The 27,341-nt window shown below is 40.0% G+C and overlaps 1 protein-coding gene across 1 annotated transcript; it reads left to right on the forward strand.

Moving 5' to 3' along the window:
- LOC136441644 (uncharacterized) lies at window positions 1-24,765 on the forward strand. Its single transcript, XM_066438052.1, has 32 exons — window positions 1-72; window positions 312-515; window positions 3,149-3,340; window positions 3,742-3,819; window positions 6,542-6,655; window positions 7,176-7,289; window positions 8,384-8,497; window positions 8,751-8,864; window positions 9,075-9,188; window positions 9,398-9,511; window positions 9,722-9,835; window positions 10,045-10,158; window positions 10,374-10,487; window positions 10,697-10,810; window positions 11,027-11,140; window positions 11,357-11,470; window positions 11,685-11,798; window positions 12,073-12,270; window positions 12,584-12,742; window positions 14,277-14,342; window positions 14,627-14,668; window positions 14,875-15,129; window positions 15,696-16,100; window positions 16,385-16,426; window positions 17,655-17,918; window positions 18,789-18,876; window positions 19,450-19,727; window positions 20,727-20,918; window positions 21,394-21,666; window positions 22,797-22,942; window positions 23,301-23,565; window positions 24,069-24,765. Exons 2-32 carry the CDS (start codon window positions 404-406, stop codon window positions 24,326-24,328), a joined length of 4,797 nt encoding a protein of 1,598 aa, XP_066294149.1. The 5' UTR covers window positions 1-72; window positions 312-403; the 3' UTR covers window positions 24,329-24,765.
- Window positions 24,766-27,341: the final 2,576 nt, after the last annotated feature.

The following is a 27,341-nucleotide window of genomic DNA, read 5'->3' on the forward strand; positions in this document are numbered from 1 at the left end:
TCATCGGCCTTCTGCTTTGTCTCACCCTCGTGCTCTTTGTGGCTCCTATTATTGGCGGACGGAAATTTAGCAGTAAGTCATGAAGATTCTTATTAGTTGAATACAAGAAAAGCCATCAGCGTGTGTAAACTAGCTGCTTATGTGGCATAATATTGTGGGTATTTACTGTAGTATATAAAGCATGAATATTGTGCAGGTTTGATCCAAATGCACCCTTGTGTAACACAAAAAGCCTAATTTTCTGTTTGCAAATATGCCATGTTTCTTGTATCTTGAAAAAAATCTAAGATAAAAATGTGCCTATGTTACAGAAAGATGCAAGCCTTTGGTGTTTAAAGACACAACAAGGGTTTGCGACCAAGAGCCAAATAGAGAAGGGCGGTACCGTGGTGGAACCATCTGCATGTTTGACTGCAGGGAGGGATGTGTGAAGGACACAGGAAATAGACGGAGGGTTTGCAAGGTCAGGGGCCGGTCAAAATGGTGGATTGGAGGACGTGGACTGAAGTGTCTTTGTGAGTTTAATACTCTTCCAAATACATATCTCTAGAACAGTATGAACATATATCACAAGTCATATTCCAGTGGCTCCACCCAATATATTTTTCTCACTGTACTCGCATGTACCGTTTGGGGCTGCTAAACTAAATGAAGTTCTTCTCAACATTGATGCCTACTTTTGATAATCATGGAATGTTGATTATTAATCATCAAGATTATTGAATGCCACTTGTATGATTTTCTACTTGATTATAAACAAAAGTGTTAGATTCTCATGGAAGCTCATCTGTGTTGGTACTAATGGTAGTAATCATAGTGCAATGCTAAACTTTCTTCCAACACAAAAATATACACGGATCAAATTTTCAACGACCACTATCGCCTTCTTCAGGATCAATAATGACTCGCCTGACTAAAATCGCACTCCTAGCGGCCGGGCCAACGGTTACCGTCCCCTAGAGGGATGGGGTCATTAACCCCAACCAGGGAGAGCGAGAGATTGTGTAACCGCAGGCTAAATAATGACCAACTAGAGTTCCACCACCTCATACCTTCGCCGACTGATGTTAGCCTTTTCGAGTGAATGCTTATCACTCAGTATATAAATAAGGTCCTCGATTGCATGAATTTCAAGTGATCCTTTTCTCTACACTTAACACAGCATTAAAATAAAATCTTAGAAATTGTCTTTAGACCTACTGGCGGAAGGGCAGTGCGCCACCCGTGGTGCAAGATATTACAGTCGCTCCTCTCATATTTCTTATGTTTGCTACAAGTGTTTTCTGGCATATGAAATAGTACGGGCCCAACAAAAAAAGGAGGATGAGACGCATGTACAGGGACAGGCAAGACCAGGCTTGAATCCCCCGGCGTTCGTCCTCGCCGCGCTGGCTGTACTGCAAGCCGGGCACATTGATCGGGTCATAGGAGAACACCAAAGAAGAAGCAGCCACGGGTGGCAGGCCATTGCACTTGAAACATTCGAAAACTTTCAATGACAATTGCACAAATGTTTCAGAATGAGGAAAATATGCTTCTATCGCTAGCGCAGGCTTATTAGCATATCATTATCATGACCCCAAAAGCGGTCCTGGAGCCGGTTTCCTCTTTACACACAGAGAGGAACCGCATCGACCCCCGCTGATGTGGACTAGACCAGGGTTGGGATGTGGTCTGGTGCGGTTCCTGGAAAAACCGGATTCTCCTCTTTAGACTGGGAACGGGAGGCGAACTAGTCCAGTTAAAGTGGACTAGTTCGGTTAAAGTGGACTCAGTGTAAAGTCAGCCTAAAGTTCCACATGTGTCCTCCAGGGACGTCCCACGGGGAGCGCGCTTCCGGTAAACTAGGTCACCCGCCAGAAGACCAGTCAGTGCAATTTAACCTGAATATATAGACTTGATAATAGCAAATTGAAAGGGAATTGTAGAAATTTCCTTATAAATTATGTTAATGAGGCCTTGTCCTGCATAATTTCTGTCTGATATTGTTCACCTTTACTTAGCTTCCTAATGATACAAGAATGAAATTCCAATCATTTACTATTGTGGTATTTTCAATTATTACTTTCTTATTAATTATGCAAAATAGGTAGCTATTAGCATCATTGGTATCTATCGATACCTCTCTCTTTTTCAGCTATATATGTCACATGTTTGAGAGTCCTATCTTGAAAGGCAGCAGATTTATAAACTTTGCTTGCTAATTATGCAAATTAGCTCCTGATTTGCATAATGAGTATTCGATTATGTAAAGCATTAATCAAGCTATCTACATACCATAAATCAAGACGATCCGTTGACCATAAGTCAAGTTATTCATGTCCAAAGGTTAAAAAAAATTAATTGAAAACACCCGCTGCAGCTCCAAACAAGCTGCTAGAGGGCCCAAACGTGCACAACGTACTTCATGTGGCATGGACTATCTACCACACAAAAATCATGACCGTAGCACTTGCAGAAAATTTGACCTCAAACTTTGAAGCTACACTGCAGTACCCAAAGTACCCGCTAGGAGGCCCATCATCGAACTTGACCTTCCCCTTTAATAAATTTACCTATTCACTAAATATCATGCACAACCATCAACATCTTCTAGAGTTATCCTGTCAACAAACAAATAAGCATACATAAACAGCCCACTGCAGTACCGCAGGAAAATGCCAGGTGACCCATTTTTGAACTTGAGCTTTGTTTCCACAATCTCTACGTACCCACCAAAAATCATGCAGATCCATCAACAATACGTCGAGTTATGCTGTCTCCATACAAACACACTAACATAAAAAGTCCACTGGAGCACTGTAGGAAAATGCCAGGTAAACCATTTTCGAATCTGACCTTCGTTTTCACAACTGCTATGTATCTACTAAAAATCAGGAAGATCCATCAAAGTTTTCTCGAGTTATGATCTTGACATACATACGGACCCACTCTACAGCTGGTGTAACCGATAACATAACCTTACCGAGAAGGTATAACCTTCCCGGCGAAGGTAATCACTTCCAAACGTGATCTTACGAGATCTACGGTGACTTTACTGACACACTTTATTGATCCTAAAGAAAATTTGATCTGTGTATCAAAGTGTACTATAAAAGTGTTAGAGTGGAGCTTATCAACCATCGATGGTATTTTCCATAAACATCAGGCAAGCCATGCAATGGTGCACCCAGCCATCCGGAAGGCTCCACCAGTGATTGTGGTTCAGACCAGGCCCCCTTCCTAGCTGGTCACGTGTGTACCTTCACCTGCTCGGTCGGATACACCAAGACGTCAGGTGGTGGGAGGATACTCTGTCAGAACGGTAGATGGAGGGGAAGTGACATAGTGTGTGATCAAGGTACCTCATTAGGCTGGTACTTTACCATTACTCTGGTGCATAAACAGAATAGTTCATGGATAGGTGCTCAGATATAGATATTATGTCTGTGCTTACTATTATATTATTTGCTTTGCAACCGACAGCATGACAACTCTCAAGAAGCCGTTAACGTTTGGTTAGAACAGGAAGAAACGCAGAAGAAGTAGATAAAACAGATAACACACCTAAGTTCAATTCCTGGCAATTTAGATAGACTTTCTTTAACATATCATACTTACACATATCAATTCATTTTTGATTAATCTGATAGTATTTCAAAATAATTTTTTCCGGAATTAAAGTTTTTGTCGGGAATTATACTGGGGAATTATATCTCCGGAATTATATCTGTGTGCAATTTTTTTTTCTATCACCGACAGTGAAGACAACGACACCGACTCAAACTCAGTCTATGACACCAACTCAGAATCCGATGAAGACCAGTGACATGCCCATAGGTACGTACCTTACAATGACTTTCGTTAATAGTGACTGGGTCTAACCTATTGTGCTCAGATATAGAGTTTATGCCTCTGTGCTTACTATTATTTACTTTGCAACCGACAGGAATTCTTAGATGGCTGGATTGAAATTAAATCATCAGATTGATTCATGCGTAGATTATCTATTAACTGTGTCCCAGTGAATCTCTACCCCACTCCCCATTTTCACTGGACCTCTGGGAAGAGCGGCTAAGGCTAACAGAACTATCCATGTTAAATAGAGGTTATTGATCCTCACCTATCAATGAGGATCTAATTTGCATGATAGATGAAAATTGGCGAAAACAGTGCACAGCCCAGTTCTTCATTATATTCCCCTCCAGTACTGGGAATATACTGTTTTTGCTTGCCTGTTCTTCTTCTTTCTTCTTCTTCATCTTTCTTGAATTCTTCTTTCTTCTGTCAAAAACCAAGTAGATGTGGGGTGGTAGCTCTACTAATGGTATTGCGGAAAGTTATATGTACCTTATGGTACATGGTACTGATGTTATATTTGAGATGGAGGTACCTTTAGGAAAGGTGACTACGCCTGGCTATAAATTAGGCTAATGAGGATTCATTTGCATCATTCAGGCATAAACTTGTATTTCCCTTACGGTAAAAGCTACGGATGTCATATTTGAGATGTAGGTACCCTTAGAGAAGGTGAATACACCTGTCCATAAATCATGATAATGATGACTTCATTTGCATAATGTATGCAAAAATTTGCATTTCCCTTACCGTAAAAGCTATGGATGTCATAATTGGGATGTAGATAACTTTAGGAATATTATGCTAATGAGGACCCATTTGCATCATTTATTAAGAAACTTGTGTTTCCCTTACGGTAAAAGCTACGGATGTCATATTTGAGATGTACGTACCTTTAGGAAATGTGAATACACCTGCCCATAAATTATGATAATGAGGACTTCATTTGCATAATCTATGCAGAAACTTGTATTTCCCTTACCGTAAAAGCTATGGATGTCATATTTGGGAAGTAGGTACCTGAGAGAGAGAGAGAATGGGTTATTTAATATAAACAAGCCATTGCAGCACAAGTGCTGAATTGCAGCTTCTGTACAACGTACGTCCTGTACATGTTATCAGGACTTAAAGGCATTATACATTGAATAAAAGTCTTGATCCTTACATATATATGATAAGGTGTCAATAAGATTATACGAGTTAAAAGTCTATCTAAAACACTAATATTTACAGTCATTTAGCAGCAGTCATTTAACAGACGAACACAATATGGTAGTGTACTGTTTATCATGCATTGGGTCCGGCACTTAAACTGTGTACTGTTTCTGAGTGATCTGTTGCGTGATGGCAGCCAATCACGATATTTGTCACTTTGCAGCCTGCGAGTGATTGGGCAAACTTAAGACAGAGTTTGTCGCGTCTGGCATCTAGTCTAGTAAGGCAAGTGATGTCCAGAGCCTTGTGGTAACAGTCATATTCGGGGCCAAGTATTACTCGAAGTGATCTTTTCTGCACTCGTTCGATCTTCAATGACAGATCTCTGGTCAGTCCAGGATGACATATCACACATGCGTACTCAAGAGCAGGCCGCACAACACCAATGTATAAAATGTAGATAAGAATGAGGTCACTTGTGTCCAGTCCATGTTTCTTCAGAATTCTCAGCACATAGAGTCTCTTGCTAGCTTTCCCGACGATCGAGGTGACATGGTCAGTCCATTTCAGGTTGTGCTGAAGGATTACTCCCAGGATCTGTGCTGCCTGAACCACTTCAAGATGAGAGGGTCTGATAGTGATTACCGGTGGTGGGGTGGATTTCATAGAAAGCAAAATGCCATCATTTTGCACTTGGTTGGGTTCAGGGTCATGAAATTTGCATCTGTCCACTCATTTAGACCATCGATGTCAGCTTGAATCCTAGGCGCTGTAGACACATGTCGTGAATCAGCAACAGATATGTCGTCTACATACTTAAAACTGTCAGAGGATCATTTTCATGATGTGGAAGGGCATCATTAACTAAGGCTAGAAAAACAAGTGGACTTAGTTTTGTACCTTGAGGCACACCACACGTCAGAGTTTTCCTTTAGGAAAGATAAATACACCTGACCATATATTATGCTAATGAGGACACATTTGCATAATCTAAAAACTTGTATTTCCCTTACAGCAAATGCTATGAATGTCATATTTGACATGTAGGTACCTTTAGGAAAGGTGACCAACCTGGACATAAATTATGCTAATGATGACCATATTTGCATAATCTATGCAGAAAATTGCATTACCCTTACGGTACATGCTACAGATGTCATATTTCACATGTAGGTACCTTTAGGAAGGTTGAATACACCTGGACATAAATTATGCTAATGAGGACTTCCTTTCCTTTTCATGCCGACACTTCATGTAATTCCCTTACGGTAAATTTTAAGGACATCATTTTTGAGGTGTAGGTAATGGAAGGGGAATATCCCACATTTTTTTGAAAATGTTGCCTTTCTAGTTTACCATCTATTTTCGACAGTGTTATCAAGAAAACACGGCCATCACTCTTTTGGTATCGGAAGGTTTTGTAAGCGGCGACACAAAAGCTGCTGAAATCAAATCATTAGACTATACGTACACAGTTTTTGATTTCAAAAGCCTAGGATATTTTCAAAGCGCTTTTGAAAAGACTTCGAATTCTCGTATGTCGTTTCAGACGTCGACGAATGTGCCACTGACCCGTGTCAAAATGGCGGAACTTGCCACGACGAGGTTAACAACTATAGCTGTACTTGTGCTCCTGGCTATGTAGGAGATCATTGTGAAGCAGGCAAGTGTTTGTTTGTCTGTCTGTCTGTCGCTTAACAAGATAGCTTGAGAACGGCTGGATAGATTGGTTTCATATTTGGTGTGTTGGGAGAGTGTGAAAAAAAACTGAAAATGATTAGATTTTGGGCCCCCTAGCGGCTTTCCTTAGTACTGTAGCAGAACTTGAGGTTTTGAAATCTAGAGACATGTCCTGGTCATGCTATGGTCACGATTTCAAAGCGGTATATAGCTCTTGTGCTCGAAAAAAGTGACATGAGTTTGGGCCCCCTGGGGGGCAGTTCAGAAATTGCAGGGGCATTCTCCCAAAAAACGTTCAAAGAGGATAACTCAACAAAGAAAGAAGGGATTTTTATGATTTTTGGTATGTAGGTTGCTTAGACAAAGATGTACAAAATGAAATACAAACTATGAAAGTTACTGAAAACTACTGATACAAAGCTACTGAAGTCAAATCAATAGACTATGCACAGTTTTTGTTTTCAAAATGCGTTTATGACAGAACTTCTTGTATGTGGTTTCAGATGTCGACGAATGTGCCTCTGATCCGTGTCAAAATGGCGGAACTTGCCACGACGAGGTTAACGGCTACAGCTGTACTTGTGCTCCTGGCTATGTAGGAGATCATTGTGAAGCAGGCAAGTGTTTGTTTGTCTGTCTGTCTGTTGCTTAAAAAGATAGCTCGAGAACAGCTGAGAGCCGCTGGATAGATTGGTTTCATATTTGATGTGTTGGTAGAGTGTGAAAAAAACCTGAAAATGATTAGATTTTGGGCCCCCTAGTGGCTTTCCTTAATACTGTAGCAGAACTTGAGGTTTTGAAATCTAGAGACATGTTCTGGTCATGCTATGGTCACGATTTCAAAGCGGTATATAGCTCTTGTGCTCGAAAAAAGTGACATGAGTTTGGGCCCCCTAGGGGGCAGTTTAGAAATTGCAGGGGTATTCTCCAAAATAAAATGTTCGAAGAGGATAACTCAACAAAGAAAGAAGGGATTTTTATGATTTTTGGTATGTAGGTTGCTTAGACAAAGATGTACAAAATGAAATACAAACTATGCAAAATAGGAGGACATTAGCATATATATATAATAAATGAGAAAATTCTATCATAGCAGTTTTTTCAATGTATCTAACGTACTGCACATTCTATGGAATTGCCATCTGGATGGCAGATAGCCTTTGACGCCAAGACAAAGCCAGGCAGGTTTGGGCCCCCTCACATTTAATTTTGGAACTGCAAGGGCGTTTTTGTCAAATATTCCAAAGAGGATTTCAATCATTTTACACATGTAATTAGCTTTGGCAGAGAAGTACACAATTAGATAAATATCATGCAAATAAGGACTTGATTTGCATAATCAATTATAACATTCCATAATTCCATTGTTTTCCACAATTGGACTTCAATAAACATGACACATGTAATTCATGGCAGGTGGAACATAAACGGATACCAAACATGCAAATGAGGAACTTATTTGCATGATTAATACAAAAATGGCAAAACCAGTGCACACCCCAATTCTTCATTAATTTTTACTATCTCTTTTCGGCAGTATTTTTAAGAAAACGCAGCAAGTTTCCGGCTATCTCTTTTTGACAAGTAAAGAATCTTTTGGTACCGGAAGATTTTCTAAGCGACGAAAGCTACTGAAGTCAAATCAATAGACTATGCACAGTTTTTGCTTTCAAAATGCGTTTATGACAGAACTTCTTGTATGTGGTTTCAGACGTCGACGAATGTGCCTCTGATCCGTGTCAAAATGGCGGAACTTGCCACGACGAGGTTAACGGCTACAGCTGTACTTGTGCTCCTGGCTATGTAGGAGATCATTGTGAAGCAGGCAAGTGTTTGTTTGTCTGTCTGTCTGTTGGTTCACAAGATAGCTCGAGAACGGCTGGATAGATTGGTTTCATATTTGGTGTGTTGGTACAGTGTGAAAAAAAAACTGAAAATGAATAGATTTTGGGCCCCCTAGCGGCTTTCCTTAGTACTGCAGCAGAATGTTTTATTGCCTTTCTTGTTAGCATTTGGCTCTCATAATGGTAAATATCAAAGGAACAGTTTTTGATAGAAGGTCTTGTATGTCGTTGCAGACATAGACGAATGTGAGTCTGATCCGTGTGGCAATGGCGGAACTTGCAATGATGAGGTCAATGGCTACACATGTGATTGTGCTCCAGGCTATACGGGAGATCACTGCGGAACGGGTAAGTCTTTGCTATTAGAGCTGTCTTACCATATATTCAGATTTTTGTTGGCCTTATCACATTTATCATTGGTAAATGATGACTTCTTTGATGCCAAAAACAAATAAAGCTGCTTCGAAAAATTATCAAATCTTTTGCATCATTTGACTTTCAAAATGGTACATGTAAATGGAACTGTTCTTGACGAAAAGGTCTTGTATGTCGTTGCAGACATAGACGAGTGTGAGTCTGATCCGTGTGACAATGGCGGAACTTGCATTGGTGAGGTCAATGGCTACACCTGTGATTGTGCTCCAGGCTATACGGGAGATCACTGCGGAACGGGTAAGTTTTTGCCATTAGATCTGTCTTAGCGTACATTCATGTTCCTGCTGGCCTTATCATATTCATCATTGGTAAATGGTGACTGCTTTGACGCCAAAAACAAATAAAGCTGCTTTGAGAAATTATCAAATTTTTTGCATCATTTGACTTTCAAAATGGTACATGTCAATGGAACTGTTTTTGACAGAAGGTCTTGTATGTCGTTGCAGACATAGATGAATGTGAGTCTGATCCGTGTGAAAATGGTGGAACTTGCATTGATGAGGTCAATGGCTACACCTGTGATTGTGCTCCAGGCTATATGGGAGATCACTGCGAAACGGGTAAGTTTTTGCCATTAGATCTGTCTTAGCGTACATTCATGTTCCTGCTGGCCTTATCATATTCATCATTGGTAACTGGCGACTTCTTTGAACGCCAAAAACAAATAAAGCTGCTTCGAGAAATTATCAAATCTTTTGCATCATTTGACTTTCAAAATGGTACATGTCAATGAAACTGTTCTTGACAGAAGGTCTTGTATGTCATTGCAGAAATAGACGAATGTGAGTCTGATCCGTGTGGCAATGGCGGAACTTGCAATGATGAGGTCAATGGCTACACCTGTGATTGTGCTCCAGGCTATATGGGAGATCACTGTGGAACGGGTAAGTTTTTGCCATTAGAGATGTCTTAGTGTATATCCGGAATTTTGTTGGCCTTATCATATTTATCATTGATAAATGGCGACTTCTTTGACGCCAAAAACAAATAAAGCTGCTTCGAGAAATTATCAAATCTTTTGCATCATTTGACTTTCAAAATGGTACATGTAAACGGAACTGTTCTTGACAGAAGGTCTTGTATGTTGTTGCAGACAAAGACGAATGTGAGTCTGATCCGTGTGAAAATGGTGGAACTTGCAATGATGAGGTCAATGGCTACACCTGTGATTGTGCTCCAGGCTATACGGGAGATCATTGTGAAACGGGTAAGTTTTTGCCATTAGATCTGTCTTAGCGTGTACACATAATCATATTCCTGCTGGCCTTATAATATTTATCATTGGTAAATGACAACTTCTTTGACGCCAAAAACAAATAAAGCTGCTTTTAGAAATTTTCAAATCTTTTGCATCATTTGACTTTCAAAATGGTAAATGTCAATGGAACTGTTTTTAACAGAAGGTCTTGTATGTCGTTGCAGACACAGACGAATGTGAGTCTGATCCGTGTGGCAATGGCGGAACTTGCATTGATGAGGTCAATGGCTACACCTGTGATTGTGCTCCAGGCTATACGGGAGATCTCTGCGGAACGAGTAAGTTTTTGCCATTACATCTGTCTTACCGTATATTCAGATTTTTGTTGGCCTTATCACATTTATTGTTGCTAAATGACGACTTCTTTGATGCCAAGAGCAATAAAAGCTGCTTCCAGAAATCATCAGATATTTTGCAGCATTTGACTCTAGAATGTGCAATATCAATGTAGGCGTTTTTTGACATAAGGTTCTGTTGTTCTTTGCAGACATAGACGAATGTGAGTCTGATCCGTGTGGCAATGGCGGAACTTGCATTGATGAGGTCAATGGCTACACCTGTGATTGTGCTCCAGGCTATATGGGAGATCACTGCGGAACGGGTAAGTTTTTGCCAGTAGAGCTGTCTTAGTGTACATTCATGTTCCTGCTGGCCTTATCATATTTATCATTGACATTGGTAAATGACGACTTCTTTGACGCCAAAAACAAATAAAGCTGCTTCGAGAAATTATCAAATCTTTTGCATCATTTGACTTTCAAAATGGTACATGTCAATGAAACTGTTCTTGACGAAAAGGTCTTGTATGTCGTTGCAGACATAGACGAATGTGAGTCTGATCCGTGTGAAAATGGCGGAACTTGCATTGATGAGGTCAATGGCTACACCTGTGATTGTGCTCCAGGCTATATGGGAGATCACTGTGGAACGGGTAAGTTTTTGCCAGTAGAGCTGTCTTAGTGTACATTCATGTTCCTGCTGGCCTTATCATATTTATCATTGACATTGGTAAATGACGACTTCTTTGACGCCAAAAACAAATAAAGCTGCTTCGAGAAATTATCAAATCTTTTGCATCATTTGACTTTCAAAATGGTACATGTCAATGAAACTGTTCTTTACGAAAAGGTCTTGTATGTCGTTGCAGACATAGATGAATGTGAGTCTGATCCGTGTGAAAATGGCGGAACTTGCAATGATGAGGTCAATGGCTACACCTGTGATTGTGCTCCAGGCTATACGGGAGATCATTGTGAAACGGGTAAGTTTTTGCCATTAGAGATGTCTTAGTGTACATTTGGATTTTTGTTGGCGTTATCACTTTTATAATTGGTAAATGGCAACTTCTTTGATGCCAAGAGCAATAAAAGCTGCTTAGAGAAATTATCAAATCTTTTGCATCATTATTTTGACTTTCAAGATGGTACATGTCCATGAAACTGTTCTTGACGAAAAGGTCTTGTATGTCGTTGCAGACATAGATGAATGTGAGTCTGATCCGTGTGAAAATGGCGGAACTTGCAATGATGAGGTCAATGGCTACACCTGTGATTGTGCTCCAGGCTATATGGGAGATCACTGTGGAACGGGTAAGTTTTTGCCATTAGAGATGTCTTAGTGTACATTTGGATTTTTGTTGGCGTTATCACTTTTATAATTGGTAAATGACAACTTCTTTGATACCAAAAGCAAAGAAAGCTGCTTCAAGATCTTTAGCATCATTTGACTTTCAAAATGGTACATGTCCATGGAACTGTTTTCTGCACCATGTGCCTCATGATTACGCTTCAGACATGGCTTTTGTATTGTGCACCTGTTGCTGCCAAGTCAGATTTTTTTTATCGGAAGCTAATTGTGATCCAGATACTACGGCGACAACTCAACAAACTATGACGACTGAACAGACTACAACGACAACTGAACAGACTACGACGACTGAACAGACTACGACGACTCAACAGACTACGACGACTCAACAGACTACGACAACAGCTCAACAGGCTGCGACGACAGCTCACCAGACTCTGATACCGACTCAGACTGCACCTCGGATGCCAGGAAGTACGTACATATATCTCATAATCTCAGTTATACCAAGGATAACGCATTGTGGAGAAGATGCAACGTGTGTGGTTGGAAACATATTGCATTTTCAAAATTATGCTTTTTGCTGGATTGCTAGTAAGAATGAAATAAGTATCTGCCTTTTGAGTGGATATGTGCACCATGATGTACACTTATACCTACGTTGACTGAAATGCAAAGTAAATTGTGCAAAGCATATGCCTCATGATTACGCTTCAGACTTGGCTATTGTATTGTGCACCTGTTGCTGCCAAGTCAGATTTTTTACTGGACGCTAATTGTGATCCAGGGACTACGACAACTACTCAACAGACTACAACGACAGATCAACAGACTGCAACGACAGATCAACAGGCTCCAACAACAGATCAACAGGCTGCAACGACAACTCAACAGGCTGCAACGACAGATCAACAGACTCTGATACCGACTCAGACTGCACCGGGAAGTACGTACATATATCTCAATGATCTCATAATCTCAGTTATACCAACTGAAGGATAACGCATTGTGGATTCAGGAAAAGATGCAATGTGTGTGGTTGGAAACATATTGCATTTTCAAAATATGCTTTTTGCTGGATTGCTAGTAAGAATGAAATATTAAGTATCTGCCTCAAAATTCTCTTGAAGAAGCATCCTATTTTGCATTCCTTAGATTATCATATTATATGGCCTCCGTCAGTCAGTATTGACCATGGTAAAATCCTAATTCACAACAGCCCTACAGCATTGACTATGGCTAAACAGCCCTATATGAGAATGGCAGTCTCTGCCACAAAAATCACATCTGTAAGCTGACTCAGTTCTGTTGCAAAGCTCTTTTCTGCGGATCCGCTTTTCTTCTTCGCTGTGCATCAGTCTGGCTTCTCCTGATTTGAGCTGTCTGGACAGTGTGCATCTCCACCTGGAACGGTCACTTGCAAGGTCCTCCCAGTGCTCCGTATCAATATCATTCCTTAGATAATGTTAGAGTTTCCCCATTTTGGCATTGTTAGATGTCCTGTTCAAGAGAGAGAGAGAGTTATAGAATCAGAATCTGTATAGAATCATTATTATGCTTTATCATATACTCCGTTTTTCGTCCGCTCGCCCCCCACTATTGGTGGGGAGAGCAGACGAAAAATGGAGCATATAATAAAACAGTCACGATCTTCCCCACCAACCTCTGCTTGGAGAGTAGTTTTCTTTAGTACAACCGTTATTTTCATAAGAACACTGTTTCAATATCAGTAATGCGAAACCGTGGTTTATTATATTTCTCATTGCAAGAATGGTATGCGGTGCTGCACAGGTGCAGCATTTATGCTGGACAGGTCTGACATTTTTGGCATTGATGCCATCTCAGCCCAGATCCCATGGCAATTGAGCCCTTAGTGTTGACCGCTAATCAGCATTTGTCATTCAGGCTGTAGCAAAGTCTTATATGTCATTCATTCCTAACCCCCTGCCCCAAGCACATTCATAACTTCTTACACAATTGAAGACATAAATGCTGCACCAATGCTGCACATCCCCCACTACCTGGTTTAAAGCTTCCCTGGGTCGATGATAGTTTACAGACTCTGAGGAAAACTTGGGCAGTCATAATTACCGTGAAATTACCATGAATACTGCACTAAAGAAAATTTTAAGCATCAGGGTAGCATTATTTAAAACACCGCTTACGATAGGGAATTCGTCACTGTAACAAAGGTATCAAAAAAAATTAGCACATAACAATTTATATCATATAGATGAGTGCGTGAGCGACTGTGGAGGAGAGTGTTCTAAAGCCTATAGGGAAGAGTAGCAAGAATGGAGAAGGCATAAGTTACCATAAGCTTCCACCTCATTGATATTTGAGATAAAATGGAATTTGCCACTGCTATATACACACGTTCATGCAGCCGTTTACCTTTGGGGTCTTTTAGGGCTCTCACTTTGAGTGATAAATATATAGATGAGACTTTCATGTGATTTATTTTCTCCACCATGTTACAGCTACAGAGCCCCCTACTACTACACCATGTCCAACCACGCCCCAACCGCCTTCCACAGATGAGCATGGTACGTCTTAACACTGTCTATCTGTATGGTTTTCACCCATGTGAACAAGTGATGTATGCCCTCTCTGATTGCTATGTTTTGGATGTTTTACTCGACACTATGAAAGAAGCAAAGAAAACACTATTCTTCAAGAAAACACATTGTCACTATTGATTTAAGGTGGTGTCTTTAGTCAGCAGATTCTGAAGTAGATTAATCTAACTTTGATGGGTTATGATTTCTTTATTTGTTTCTCCATGGTTGAAACAGTTTGTATAATACAGATGTTCTTTTCTGCATATTAGGTTGTGGACTGCCCGAGATTGCAGCCATATCCGACGATAAAGGTACCAAATTATTGTCTACCTATTCTTTTGGGGATTACAATTGTACAATTACAATTTATTGTTTACAGAAGAATAAAATGTCTTGTTTTCGTATAATACATAAAAAACATACGAATATTTCACCAGTCTCCCTCCCTCCCTCTCATTCATGCAGTCTAGTAAATCAGAGAGGGCATACTTACAATATCTACATTTAAATCCAACAGTTTTCAACTTTGAAGCCATGTACGACGCCCTGATGGACTACGGATCGGATCCGTATGCGGGTGAAGTACAATATGATCTGGTCAAAGAACAGTTTCAGAAGCTAGGTCAACAAGAGGGAGAAAGCCTGTCTGGCATGACAGGAGACCTCACAGATGCCATCAAGGCCATGAAGAACGTCTGGGTGCTGCAGTACACTGACTCTGAGACTGGCTACGAGATAGCCATTTTCCTTGAAAACTTTGACCCCCAAACAGGTATATATATCTGTATCTGTATAGCCGGCCCCTAGGCGTAACACGCCAACTTCGTGTATATGTTGACTTGTTTACTTTAAAACTGCTCTGTGACTGGAAAGCATTTTCATTCGAGATGTATAAAATGGATGCTGGTGTTTACACACATGCCATATCTAGAATAAAAAAAGGCAGTCAACGTAAGAATTTGATAATTTCTCATGCATTTTTCTGGTCATTTCTTTACAAAGCAAGTTGAATCAACTATATAGCATTGGATAACAATTTCCAGGGAATCAAGCTATGACACTTCAAGATACAAATGTCTAGAAAAGCTGTTTACCATTGTGTGCTTACATTGTATAAAAATAATAGGGTCTTGATGCAGCTTGATTTTGTGCTGTTGTAAATGCAGAAAACATGTTTTAGAATCCAATATATTATCAGTTTTAATGCAAAATCTAAGTAACTTATAAACTTGTAAACATTGTTTACCGAAGAATTTCTTAGTTATAAGATTAGTGTTTTTTTAAACCTTGTGAACCTTTGAAACTGTTGTCCATAAATGTTCTTTTCTTCTCTCGCAGGGATGTTGCCAGAAGATCTAGACTTCTCTGGTCCCACTTTTGGTTATGATTTTAAAGAGAAATTGCGTCTCTTGAAAGAACGATATTCAGAATTGAAGCTTACTGTGCATATTCCAGACTACATTCCAGAGGAATGTGAATATGTACTCGAGATTCAACTGAATGCACATTTCAGTATTCTTAGGGTTCCCCTAGTCCTCGTGCCCTGTATTACAATACAATGTCAAGTGGTCATTATAGTTCCCGTGGTTTGCTATTATGTAACCTGGTCCTGGAATAATGTGACATGTGTGTGGGATATCGAAATAAAAATCTACGTCAAGCTGCTGATCATCCGCCTCACCTTCTGGGTCAGGTCTTGGTGGAAGTCCGCATTCCCACCGATAGCGCTACAGCCACTACCAGGTATTAATTAGTAATTATTGACTGCCAATAGAATTATGCAAACTTGTCATTTACTGTATCTATGGTATGTAGAGTTTTTACTTGGTAAGCAATTGTGACTACCTATTGGTAATCAAACTATGGTTTATTCATAGATGTGTATGCTAATCTTCGTTTGCCATGATTGAAAATTACATTGCATCCTTTTTCCTTTGTCAAAATAATTTCTCTATTTTGCTATGGTAAAGTTTAAACAAGACTCATGCATGAATACTCACTTTGTCTTCCTCTTGTCTTGTATCCAGAATGTCCCGAGCCTGGCATGGGTGAAATAGCCCCTGATGAAGGTATTAACAACTGGGTTTTATTAACGAGACTAAACTTTTTTCCAACACTAAAAAAGAAATTGGGACTTACCCCAAATTTTCGGTTGACTCCATCAACCCTGTTCACGGAATGACCCGACTACTGCAGCGTGACGTCAGCGACACGTGATCGCAGCAGTGGGTCATATGTGCCAGATAACTTGTGCCTCCCCGTGTCCCGCACATATGACCCGCTGCTGCGATCACGTGTCGCTGACGTCACGCTGCAGTAGTCGGGTCATTCCGTGAACAGGGTTGATGGAGTCAACCGAAAATTTGGGGTAAGTCCCAATTTCTTTTTTAGTGTTGGAAAGAAAGTTTAGTCTCGTTAATAATGAATTCTATCAACACAGATGAACTTTCATGCTAAACTGGGTTTTATCATATATTTCATATGGTTGTGATGGGATCACTAGAATAGATTTCATCTGACCCCATTAGACAGCATGGAAAACATAGGAAGTCGTGGAATTAGAGCAGAGCTGGATGAACGTAGAGCTTAGTGGAATAGTTGTGAACTTATTGTGGTGTCCTTTGTTTTGAACTTTAATGCCCGTCTGTTTGTTTGTTTGTTTGTTTCCACAGCAGGAAATTACATAATATAATAAACAGTGAAAAAATAAGTGCAGGAGGGGGGAAAATACTAATTACAATTGATTGCATCCGTTCATTAATATAAACATTCTAAATAGGTTTAGAGGATACATTTTTTTATAAAACACTGCTGACAGATTTCATATCCCATGTTGTTGAGAGAGGATTGTTTCTGATTCAGAAACTCAGAAATGAAGTCTTAGAAAAATGCATAGGGTTTTGTCTACGTGAAGGATGACATAGAAAACACCATTTGTAAGATTTTACAAAATGTATGCTAATGTCAATTCTATATTACAGCATAGATATTTGTTGCCTTTTGTTCTAATGTTTTCGAAACCCTCATAACAATCTAACTGAGATAAGTAACTATTTGGAACAATTTCTAACATTTGTTTGACGTTCTAGATATCTTCTACAGTGTACCAACATGTTAGAAATATTTCTAATATCTAAATTAGTTTCTAACATTTTGGAATTTAGTAACCTCTAGGAGCAACTGATACCATAGACACTATATTCAGTTGTGTTCACATGTAGTTGCCCTGGATGATCTAACTTTCGCTCACAAATTTAAAAAAACAACAATATGTCAATGTTTCCATCTTTTTTTCAGAATTGAAACCGAGCTTCGTGGATTTCGCAATCAACGATTTTAAGTCTTCGATACCTGAAAACATGGCAGCAGAGCTTAATGTAGATACGTTCGGGCATCTGTATAGTAAGGATTTAAAGGGAAAAGGCGGAGATGCTCTCTTGAGTATGGAGGGTAACGTGGGGAGCTCAGTCATTGGCTTTAGGGACATGTGGATGCTGTCGTATAGCGAAACACCGGACGACATGGAAACCAGCATCCTGCTGGAGAATTTCGACCCCACAGGTACATGCATGGTCGTTGAAATGTCTACGTCCCTTACTACTCGAGGAGTGAACTTTTTTTTAAAAATAGAAATTAACTACTTGATAAGGCCACACCAATTTAATTTCTTGGTTAACGGATTTTGATTTAAAAAAAAAAAAATTTTTGAAAAAAAAATCATGAAAACAGAAGGCTGGGCCAGCCTTTTGTTTTCATGATTTTTTTTCTACATTTTTTTTTCTGAAAATAAAAATCCGTTAACCAAGAAATCAAATTGGCGTGGCCTAAGGATGGCTGCAAATAAGGCTTGAGTCACTCAGTTTATAACCCTACTTGACTTGAACTGGCTTTCAGGTGATAAGTATACTGCATGTACCTATTGTAATCAGTAGTGTTTCTTTATGCTGAAAGTGTATGTCTTTAAAAGATAGTTGGAATTTACTACGCAGCTTGACACTCTAAGAAGTACATTGCTTTCGTAGACCATTGTCTGGAATTGTTAAGTAAGCCTAATGCCTCTTATATACCACTTTGTATGTGATATTTATTGTGTATACAAACATACTGCATACAATATAAGGTTATGGCAAAGTCATTTTTGGTGTATTTTTGATTTGCTATTTAGTTGTTACAAACTTTACATTGTACAGATATTCAACTCATCTTAGTGTACTGATTCAGAAGTACATTTCATTTGATAAACAACTATTGACTAGTGATATAACAGAAGGAGGCTATTGCCTGTAGGATCTCTTTCTAAACACAAAATATAATAAATGAATGTCCAGATATGAGTCTATGTGAACAGCAGCTCGCAAGCCTCACAAAGAACATTCTTGTCCAAACTAAGAACATTTTGTACTCACCAATTGTGCAATGCATTTTCTGCAGTTGACGATTTGCCTGACGACATTCAACTCGGCAATCTATCCACCTTTGGTTCGTACAACGAGCGCTACCTTCATAACTTCCACTACCGGTATGTACAATCAAGTAGAGAAAGGCTCCTCAATGGCAATGAAAAGTGATGACAGACTTCAATTATCGTGACCGATCGAAATGATCTTTTATTCAAGCAAACTCATGTCCAGAGTCTTCTCTCTATTTCCATTCCCAGTGTGTCCTGCTTAAACGTGTTCCCGATTTTATACGTTTCACCACAGGACGTCTTCTGACAGATTCTGCCTTCTTGGAGATTAGTCATTAAGGGATGGGGTAAAGGAGTTGGTCTCCGTCTAGCACAGACTTGTACATACACACAGGCATGCATGTGCATCGCGCCTGGGTAGGACACCTCTGGACAAGAGGCGCATTGAGTCATATCAAAGACTTTATAAAAATGGTACATATATACTTCTGAAACAGTATGGAAGTTAAACACACTCCACTGTCAGTGGACTAGCCCCCTGCTGCAGTGATTGCCCCGCAGTGTGGCCCAGGGCTAATTGAAACGGGGATGGGCACCGCCCTATACACCTTATTGTGTGATAGGATTTTAACTAGGGGATCCCTCTTAGTACATAAATTTAAGTATATATGTGCTACATTACAGGTACATGGAGATGAGGCGGACAGTGTCCCTCCAGTCTGTCATTCCGACCAACTGCGGCACCGCGCTCCACTCCATCCGGCTTGACGCGCGCTTCACCCTGCGAAGGATACCGTTCTTCTTTATAGCCTGCTGGGAAATTCATTTCCAGGAATTTCTCATTATTCCATTCCTCTGTTTTGAGATCTGCATCATCTGTGGCATACCGGTGGTAATACCCGTGATCAAAGTGCTAGTTATTCGACGGGAGTTCTGGTTTGGTCTCTGGATCTTTATACCAGGTATCAAGTTACCAGTTATGCATTAGATGACCTTCGTAGTCAATCGGTACACACAAAATCAAGTCTGTATAGGATTTTAGGCTGATATAAAGCATATTTGCGTCTGCAAAGCACACATGTGGACTGATAGAAACCAAACAATGTCTACATTTTCAACTTGCAAAAAGTTTTTTTGTGTTGTATGTACTATCGCTTAAGAACTAAATTCTATAATAAAAAGATTTTCTATGTTATATGTACTATTGCTTTAAGAACAGAATTCTATAGCAAAAATGTTTTTTTATGTTATAAGTATTATTGCTATTACAAAATAATTCTATTATAATTACAAAATTCTATAGTTTACTCTTATGTTTCCAAACGGATCAAACTGTGATATCACCATTCAAAAAGTCAATTTTGGCACATGTTTTGCTCTTGGTTCACAACCCTTGAAAATAGACACCTCTCAGTTCAATAACCATTGTTGCCATGCTAACAGAATGTGAAGGGGCAATTTTTGACCTATGCTACTCTGATTTAGTCTTATCTAAGACTTTCAGGAATGTAACAGGTCTCATTCCTGTATTACTCCGAGTGTAGAATCTGTACCCCCCAAAATTAACGGCTGCATGAACGTGTGTTTATATCCGTGGGAAATTCCCTATTAGCCCAACTGATAAAAGCTTGTTTGTAACAGGAAATTAGCAGGTAAAGTTCGGCAGCCTCGCGCGAGATCAGACATGCACAGCCTGCTATTGTAGGTGATGCTGTCGTGCGCTTTCAGCTGGAAAGTGCTTTTCTTGGGGGTGTAGCTAAGTCAATAAGTGCATTTGTAATTGCTGTAGTGAAACTGTTGATCATCTAGGGTAAATGTTATCAACATGAAATTAATAACATTGGTGCATTTTCTATAGCTTCGTTACGAGCGCGCCCATGTAAAACACGTAATATAACATAAGCATATATGGTGCGAAAAAACTCTAACTTAGTCCTATACTCTTCTGTCCAATCATCTAGCCCCCTGCCCATGGCCACCTGCACCAAACCCAGGCACCATGCTCGCCGCTGGAAACCCGACTGGTCTCCACCACGGTGCTACCTGTGAATACGAGTGTCTTCCACGCTTTCAACCATGTCCACCGGCTTTCAATCCACTAGTATGTCTTTGGGGAACGTGGCATTTTCAGCCATTGCAGCTGGAGTGTTCACGTAAGTTACTGTCAGTTACATTACAGTACTTTCCAAAGAACCAGCCAGAAAGCTTTGCTTCCAGAACAGTTTTTGTAGGGTGATTATCTTAGGAGAAATTGGGGCTAAATTTATTACCTGTCATAAAATCAATATCATGTACAAAAACTATAGCAGCATGAGCTGATCATTACATTGTTTACTTTCTGCAAGGAGATTTTATATAAAACCTTGCTTTATGATGTAGTTCTAGTTCCATAATGTATTGTATTAGCATATGATAGACTTATTGTTTGGTATAGCTTTATTGATAACAAATGTAATAATGTCTGTTAGATTTGATTTATGTTCAGACTGTGTTCCTATAATGATTTATTGTGTAACGTAGCTCAAGAAGATAAGATTGAAAGCACTTGTATAAACAATGTTAAACACCACTTTCCCTTGATTGTACAAAACACACATCTCATAGGCTCGTATGTGTTGTATTTTTCAGCAAGATGCCCCCCAGTGCCCCCCGCAGGGTTTGGTGCTTTCCGTGACTTCTGCCTGCCAGTCCGGGGAAATCTTGTGAAAGAGATCTGTTTCTACGAGTGTTTTCCAGGATGGGTGCCTTTCTGGGGCTCCTTCGTTCGGGAATGTGTCAATGGCGTGTGGACAGGATGGCCACTGATCTGCCTGCCATCGTGGATTCCCCCTCTAATTCCCCCACCAATTCCCCCTCCAATTCCCCCACCAATTCCTCCGCGCCCGCCTCGTCCACCTCCTGGTATGTTATTTCTCATTTGCAATGCTTGATCACCCTTGTTAAACCAGGATCCCATATCGCTCCACGTTACATCGCTCGCGAAAGTGGCCCTGGTAAAAAGCGCCGCCACATATGGTTCTGGCGACCTCGCCGACACTTGCTCATGAATAATTAATGAACTGGCCTTATTTGGCAATGAGCGGACTGACGAACTCATCTCCAGACGGAAGTCGTGGACAGGGTCGATGGGCTTGCTCGGCTTTCGCTGCCGCTGGGAAGCCCATATAACAGAGGCTCTTCCCTCCGCCTGTCCTTCCACTTAGAAATACGTCCCTGCCATCAAGCAGAGTCTGTAGGGTGGACTGCTGATGCTGACGAAGCCGCTCTAATCCAAACAAGTCTTCCACAGCTGAAGCAAAACTATCGGCTGCCATTTGTTTTGGGTAACCAAAGCAATGATGTAACACGTAACCTGATTGGTTGATAGCTTCCCAGTGTTCTTTGCGCGCTGCTTCTGATGAGGGGAAGCAGGTGACGTCGCCAGAATCATATGTGGCGGGGCTTAATTTTTACCAGGGCCCCTTTCGCGAGCGATGTAACGTGGAGCAATATGGGGTCCTGGTTTAACGAGGGTGTGCTTGAGAGAAGAGAAAACGAATTGAATGAAGTGTTTAGACAAACTTGGGGGAGTTTGTAGACTATTGAATAGCCTCTGATGTGAATGTAGCCTCTGATATTCCCATAGCTTCTGGTCTGATTTGAGCATATGGTGTGGGCATATCCTCTGATGCGAGCATAGTCTCTATGTGAGTATATAGCCTCTGATGTGAGCATAGTTTCTGATGTGGACATATCCTCTGATGTGAGCAAATTCTCTGTGACTGTGAGTATAGCCTCTGATGTGAGCGTAGTCTCTGATGTGAGTGTAGCCTCTTGTGTGAGCATTGCTTCCGATGTGAGCATCTAGGAGACAGAAGACATATAATATGCCAAATTTAGAGATTATCCCGGACCTGTACGTTGATTAAACGAAATACATTTTCCCTTGCTAGCTGATGTGTACGGATCATATTTCTAATGTAATATCCTATGTGTCATCTATATTAAGATAGTGTATAATAATACAAGAACTATTATGAACTTGTGCACAGGTGAACCACTCCTACCATGCGACTGTAAGGACATCCATGACATGGACCCGACCCTGCCCAATGGAACCTACATGGTGTATCCAAGGGACGGCCAGCCCGGCTTCCTTGTGTACTGTGACATGGAGACTGATGGAGGAGGCTGGACGGTAAGGTTCAGAACTTTACCCGACTTGACGGGTCACCTTGTAGATGATCCTGTTAACTTAGCTTCATTGCATATCCCCTTATCCTGAGTAAGTGGTATTCTCAGTAGCCCATCCACACTTTTAGGGGTGGAGGTCTATCTCATTTGGTCTCGGACTGCAGGCATTTGTACTTCACAAACTGCACCCCTTCCAACTCCAAATATAGACAAGGAAAATATTCTTCCTGTCATCTTCCTCACCACAAATACTGAATTCTTTTACAATGTAATGTTTAAAAGCTACAGGTAATGTCGCCTTTAAGTCTTACTTTCTTTCGTACCTTACGATTTGTCTAAAGTTACCACAAAAAATCTCACAGGTAATCCAGAGGCGTCTGGACGGCTCAGTCGACTTCTACCTCGGCTGGGACGACTACAAACGCGGGTTCCCCAGCGACATGACCGGCGAGTTCTGGCTCGGAAACGACCAGATTCACCGCCTCACAGCGCAAAAGGCCTACGCGCTGAGGGTGGATCTGGAGGCTGATAATGGAACCACGGCGTACGCGGTGTACGACCGTTTCAGTGTGGACGATGAGGCCAACAACTACACACTCGGTATTGGAGGCTACAGTGGCACTGCAGGTGTGTATGGTACAAATATAAATTAATGTTTGTGTAAGGTTGTAAAGGGTGTGTGATAGTTTTGGAGAGGTTTGTAATTCACTTTTGTGATTTGCAAAGAAAAACCGCAGTTGCCAATTTATAAAAGAAGACCTTACCTTAGACCTTAGATCCTCCCGCAACTGTGTTGCGATCAACTTGGAAGCAAACTTTCTCCAAATGTCCCGGTTTTATGCCGCTACAGCTTTTTCCTCAAGCGTATTCAATCCAATTTGCTTTGCCTCTAATAATCAGAAGCAATTTTATCAAGCTGGCCTTTTCATTGGAAAAAAACAACTGATTTCTCTTCCTAAAAAACCCAGATCTAACGTTACATGTACATAACCTTCCAGTGGCCCATCATCATTTTTTACATATCTGCAGCCTTAACTTGTATACTAATGAGCCAATGGACAGTACCATTTTAGTTGCAATGTAATGTTGTCTGTCAGTTTACTGACAAGAGATTTTGTCCTTTTCTTTAGGGGACGCTATGACAGGACAAGACGGAGGCCACAATCTAAATGGTCAAGCATTTACAACATACGACAGAGACAACGATGAATGGGACGGAAATTGTGCCGTACGTTCCATGGGTGCCTGGTGGTACTACGCATGTCACGATTCAAACTTGAACGGGATGTATGACAATGATAACTATGGAGAGGGGGTCAATTGGAAACAGTTCAGAGGGTATGAAGAATCTCTGAAGACCACTGAAATGAAAATGCGTCCCTCCACATAAAGTCAAAAATGAGTCTTGCAAAAATGTGACTGGCAAAAAGATTTAGATGCTATTTCTCCTTACTCCTTTTCTTTTAAACTGTATTTGGAAAGAGCTTTTCCCCCTTCAGTCCGATTTCTGAGAAAATTGAGAGATGTCTTTTGGTCAGATTTGACCAATCATCATACAAAACAGTGACATACAAAACAGTCCCCCCCCCCTTTGTACTTTCTACTCTACCTCTATAACATCATTCCTTGGACGATTTAGGAACTAACAGTAACTTGTAAAACACGCAATTGATCAATTCCCCTTCTACAATGCTGTACTAAAGAGTAGTCTAGTCAAACTTCATCGAATGAATTCTGCCACCTTTTGGAGTACATTTCCTAACTACAATAAAATCCCAGTACATAGCTGTACATAGTACATACACATGTTCTCTGTCTCATTCCCAATTCTAGAGTAAGAGCTTGTTCAAAGTATATGACATATGTAGTACAGATTGAACAATACTCCTATATATAACACATCAACTTTTGGATAAATTCATCCTCTTCATTAACCTACTCAAAGGGAAAGGAACAACAGTGAAATAGTAATTTGTGCAAAAACAAATGAATGTTGAATATGATAAGGCATGACCAAATAAATGGTCCACTGAATATGATCATGAAGTGGTCTGCAAATACGCTACTTACATGAATTTTGATATCATTTCGAAATTAAGAATGTAACCCCCAAAAGAGCAGATTCACTCATAAAAATTTTTTTCATAATTGTATTATGCTTACAACCTACGTATTACAACATACCCAATATATCACTAGATCTACCTTCAGTTGAATTCAGAGCGGTCATCAGGATCATGTTTTGGAAGCATTGGAAGGTTTACTTAAACTATGTTTTCCCACGATGTAAGAGAGACAAAACCTGGCACACCTATTGGTATCTTACAACCTAATAAGTACCTCAAGTTTTGTCTGTCTTAGTCAATGGAAGTTAGCCTACGTAAACCTACTCTCCAGGAAGAGGTTGGTGGGGAAGATAGTGTGGACAGGGCATATGCTAAAAAGGTCCGTCTTCCCTACCAACCTCTGCTTTGAGTAACATAAACCTTGAAATGAACATGTAGCGTTTTCTGGACCCATATGACTGCTTGTAATTCAACTAGCAGCTGTATCAGAGGAACTATTAGGAGTTCAGAAATGAAAATAGAGATGTGTATTCTTATTCTACATAATGCTGTTTCAGCCACCTACAATACTTGGAAGTGGGTCAAGGGAAATCTTTATTTGCAGACCTAGAATGACTAGATTAGACAACATTTATAGTCTTCTGTATGTTGTGCAAGCCAGATATTTACTTCCTTAGAAATAAGCGTTGTGTTTTCTATACAACGATGAACATGCATACATACATACTAGAGTGCTTCATCTGTATTCTCTTTGATTCTTCAAATGATATGACACAAAATGTTGATCTTTTAAAAACAATGGCAAGGGACATTTTAACACTCTTTTGCAACCTATATAAGTAGCCATAGTGTTAGAATCTATTAAGTATGATCATAGCAAATTTTAAACGGCATATCGTTGTATATAAGGGGCGGTGAGCGAGGTTTCCAATGATATATAATACAATGCAATTGATAGAGTAATAATGGAGATATGATAGATCAAATTTGAGTTTTTAGACTTTTTGTGTTGAGTGTAGCATTATGTTTTCAATCTTCCTTAAGGCTGGTGTCAAATTAGGAATTGCAGGGAAATGCTGTTGTTTTATACTTTTAAATAATGAATTCTTAAGAAGTAAACATAAGTTCTGCTACTCCATTTTGGTGTGACTCGGTAAAGGTGTTTATGTAACTTTCTTACAATACCGTATTACTGTATATTCATTTATTTTAGTAGGGATTTAATTTCGCTAGAGGTTTTCGCAGTGTGTTTTTTAAGTTATCATTATTACAAAACACAATTTCGCAGTGTCACAAAAATAGCCCATCCAGAATATTTCTAGATTTAGAGTACATGGAATAGACACAGTCACTGCAGTAGCTACAACTATGTGTTTATATAGTTTGTAAGTTCAAATTTCACCACCAAGTTCTAATATACTCTTAGTTTATTTGACGACAGTACGAACAACTGTACAGGTATGTTGCTTTTACTTGGTAATAAAATGGGCTGCGGGACATCGTTTTTGTCTGGATGTTCCTTGGGTAGGTAATTACTAGGAAGTTCATTTGATCAAGAATTATACATCAATCACGGGTGAACAAAACTGCTTCCCCAGAGACTTAATGATCTATAGGCTTATGCAGGATAATAAAAGAATATATCGAATACTGTCAAAGCACGAAGAGGTCACAAATCGCGCTAGCTGATTAACTAATTCACAAATACAATGTCAAAGTATGAATTGGACCTTCTGTGTTTCCATGGAGTCTCTTTCTCTCAAAATATGCCCCAATCACAATTCAACAACATTCAAGTCAGTGCCTCCTCGTACAGCCTCAGGCATCTGTACAGGTGAAAACGTGAGGTCATCATAACATCTTGATTAGGGAGTAATCAACCGCACCTCATTTCATATCATTTTAAGACCAAATCGCACCATGATTACTATATATCTACCACTGGTGAACTTGCAAAGGTGTCTGCATCCCAAAAGTATTTTTGATAGTTCTAAATTATACTTATGGCCACAGTATGTTATTTTCTAGATTCGCGATATTTCTTGAAAACTTTTGGCAAGGAAAAACGGGACGGGGAGAAAAATATGTATCTGGCTACATTCACTCCCTACAACTGTGTATACCAAGGTAGACTTTCCCCTCTCAGTTTTCATGTTGACTTTGCAGATCAGCATTTTTTTCAAATGAGTGTCTGCCATGAGACAACCTTCAAGGCAACAACAATATTCGATAATAATTTGATAATAATGAATCCTGTCAAATGAGAGATTTGACTCATTTCTATTCATCTATCAACCAGTTTTCTTATGTTCATCTGCCAAGTGAGCCCCTCCACTA

The sequence above is a fragment of the Branchiostoma lanceolatum genome, chromosome 9, assembly GCF_035083965.1.
Source record: "Branchiostoma lanceolatum isolate klBraLanc5 chromosome 9, klBraLanc5.hap2, whole genome shotgun sequence".
Taxonomy (NCBI): Eukaryota; Metazoa; Chordata; class Leptocardii; order Amphioxiformes; family Branchiostomatidae; genus Branchiostoma; species Branchiostoma lanceolatum.